Raw genomic sequence first — 3008 nt, 5'->3', positions numbered from 1 at the left:
GCGTTGGGCTCGCGGGGCCCGGCCCGGGGCGGCGACGGCGGCGGGAGTGCGGTGGGCCGGGGTTTCCCTCTCGGGCGGGCGGGCTCCGCGCGCGAATCAATGGGTTGTGCACGGGCAACCCCGAACGGGGGATTCCGGGGTAGGATACACTCGGGGCCCGCGGGGTCCGCGTGGGAGGGGCAGCGTCGCTTGGCCCGGCGTCCCGAAGCCCGGACCCCGGCCGGGACCATGTGGCTTCTAGTAGTTGGAGGTTGAGGTGCGAGCAGGGACGTGATGGGCTCAAGTTGAAAACGCGCCTTCTGAGGCTCGGGTGGACTTGGCTGCGGACGAGGGGACGCGCAGCCGTCACCGGGGCACCCTCTCGCCTCTACTTTGTGGGGGTCTCAGGCCGAAAGGATCCTCGGACGTTTACGTTTGGTTTTTCCGAAGTTCGGTCTGGGGCGCAGGCTACGGGAAAACTGTGTCTTCGGTCCATGACAGGGAAGGGAAGGGGAAAATCAGCTCTGAGCTAAAAAGTGAAGCGGCGAATAGTAGAGTCGAACGCTCATCCGCCAGTGCCAAAGGGAGAATCGAAACATCCCTCGGTTGAGGGTTTTTTTTTTTTTTTTATGATCATTTGATATGGACATTGAGCTGAGTTTGCTAACTTTCCAAGGAGGCAGCAGTGTGTTTTGAAATGCAAGGTATGGTTTACACGCGCATAGACACACGCCCTCACACCCTGGCACTTCGGTAGTTGTCCGTAAAATGCTTTGAAAAGAGGAGACAAGCGGGGTTCTGGGCAGTACAGATTTTGGCGACGGCAGGGAATCTGTCGTTTGAGAGGTTGAGCCTGGAGAGCATGACACTGAAGGAGACTGTCGAAATTGCATTGTTGCCGGCGCTACTATCAGTGTTTCTGTAACAGCCTTGTAACACTTGCTGCGGGCTGTCTCGTCTTTCAGCGCGGCGGCTGGGAACAGCTGTATGCTGTTGGGCTAGAATGAGGAAACCTGTTGATTCTCAAGCTTTCGGACCTCTGCTGCTGTTGCTGCCGCTGCTCTGAAGGTGTTTGTGTTTCACATTTTCCAAATGACACCCTTATTTTTCTTTCAACAGGAAGGAGTCAAGACCGAGAACAACGACCATATTAATTTGAAGGTGGCGGGGCAGGATGGCTCTGTGGTGCAGTTTAAAATTAAGAGGCATACACCACTTAGTAAACTAATGAAAGCCTATTGTGAACGACAGGTGAGGAATTGAGATGCGCACTTCCACTTGATCATCCATTTACACCCCAAATTAGCTGCAGAAAATAGACGGGCTCGCCTTGACTATTTTTGGTAATGTGAATGTGATTGTATTGTACACTTTGCAAGTAAGTGGGCTTAGTGTGATTCTAGAGGGAGATTCATAAGACTCGTTTACAAGTTGCAAAGGTCTATACTGTATACAAGTATAGCAAGTACTATACTTGTACTTACATGAGGGAAAAAGTGGATTTTTTTTCCTTTTATCATTTAGCCATTGCCCTCTGTCAAAACACCTAAGAAATCTGGGGGGTTTGGTGGTGGTGCACACCTTTAATCCCAGCACTCAGGAGGCAGAAGCAGGAGGATCTCGGCCTGATCTAAAGAGCTAGTTCCAGCCTGATCAGTGGTGATGCTTGCCTTTAATTGATCCTAGCACTCTGAAGGCAGAGGTAGGTAGATCTCTGAGTTCGAGGCCATCCTGGCCTACTGAGCTAGTTCCAGGATAGGCTCCAAAGCTATGAGATAAACCCTGTCAGGGTTGGGGGGGGGAATCTAGAGGTACTAGAGAAACCCTGTCTTAAAAAGAGAGAGTTTTAACCAGTTTTTTTATTTAAATATTTATTTTATTATTATGTATATAGTCATCTGTCTGCAGACCAGAAGAGGGCACCAGACCTCATTACAGATGATTGTGAGCCACCAAGTGGTTGCCGGGAATTGAACTCAGGACTTTGGAAGAGCAGGCAATGCTCTTAACCACTGAGCCATCTCTCCAGCCCCCGAGTTTTAACAAGTTTTAAGATTTTTTTATTTTATTTGTTTCTTGCAACAATAATCGTAGAGACCATGACGTGTATGTGTGCTTGCGTGCGTGCATATGTTGGGAATTGAAAGCATATTCTTGCTTGCTGAGCATGCGATACATTATTCCTTTAAGCCTGAACACTGTGTACTTTTATTTTTTACTTTATATGCATCGGTGTTTCACCTGCATACATTTCTGTATGAGGGTGTTGGATCCTCTGCAACTGGAGGTACAGTTTTGAGCTGCTCACAGCTGTCTAACTCCAGTTCCAGGGTGCCCAACACAATACTCTCACACAGACATGCAGGCAGGCAGGCAGGCAGGCAAAACACCAGTGTACATTTAAAAAAAAAAGTTGGCTGAGCACTGGTGGTGGGGCACAGTTTTAATCTCAGGACGCAGATATAGTCAGATCTCTGAGTTCTAGGCCAGCCTGGTCTGCAGAGTGAGTTCCACGACAGCCAGGGCTGTTACACAGAAAAATCCTGTCTTGAAAAACGGGGAGGGAGGGGAATAAATGAAATTAAATTCTCTTAGTGCTCCTTAGGTATGTAAAAATGAAATGCCTTTATGTTTAGAATAACTTGAATTTAAAGTGACAAGATTCCTACTTCCCCTTTCTTTGTTTTATTTTAAACCAAAAACATCTTTATAACCATGATTGACTTACTGGGTGTATATCTTCAAAGTATTGCCCTTTAATGGAAACGTCATTAAACATTAAAGGTTTAAAAGTCTAGAATTTATTGTAAATCAAGGAAATTCATTCATGTTTCTGGCTCTTCTCCAGGAACTAGCATTGTTTATTTTCATTTAGTAAAGTCTGATCTATTTTTTTTTTTATCCTTGATGTTTTCCAACACCATACTGATAAAATCATCAAATCCTAGAAATATACAATTTTTTTATCATTCTTTATCACAATGTAAGTGGTTTTGATTTTTCGAGACAGGGTTTCTCTGTAGCTTATG

General features: G+C 46.3%; 1 protein-coding gene across 1 annotated transcript in view; it reads left to right on the top strand.

Annotated features, from left to right (window-relative positions):
* The window catches only part of Sumo2 (small ubiquitin-like modifier 2), a gene marked incomplete at its 5' end in the record, with an annotated part of 7909 nt that continues 4901 nt past the window's right edge, over window positions 1–3008 (top strand). The window contains 2 exons of the mRNA XM_013347586.2: window positions 1–51; window positions 1099–1230. Of these exons, the coding sequence (XP_013203040.2) occupies window positions 1–51; window positions 1099–1230 (183 nt within the window). The remainder of the gene's footprint in view (window positions 52–1098; window positions 1231–3008) is intronic.

Source organism: Microtus ochrogaster, chromosome 7 (assembly GCF_000317375.1).
Source record: "Microtus ochrogaster isolate Prairie Vole_2 chromosome 7, MicOch1.0, whole genome shotgun sequence".
Lineage (NCBI taxonomy): Eukaryota > Metazoa > Chordata > Mammalia > Rodentia > Cricetidae > Microtus > Microtus ochrogaster.
The sequence above is the reverse complement of the archived record's forward strand: the minus strand, read 5'-3'. Positions and strand labels throughout refer to the sequence as shown.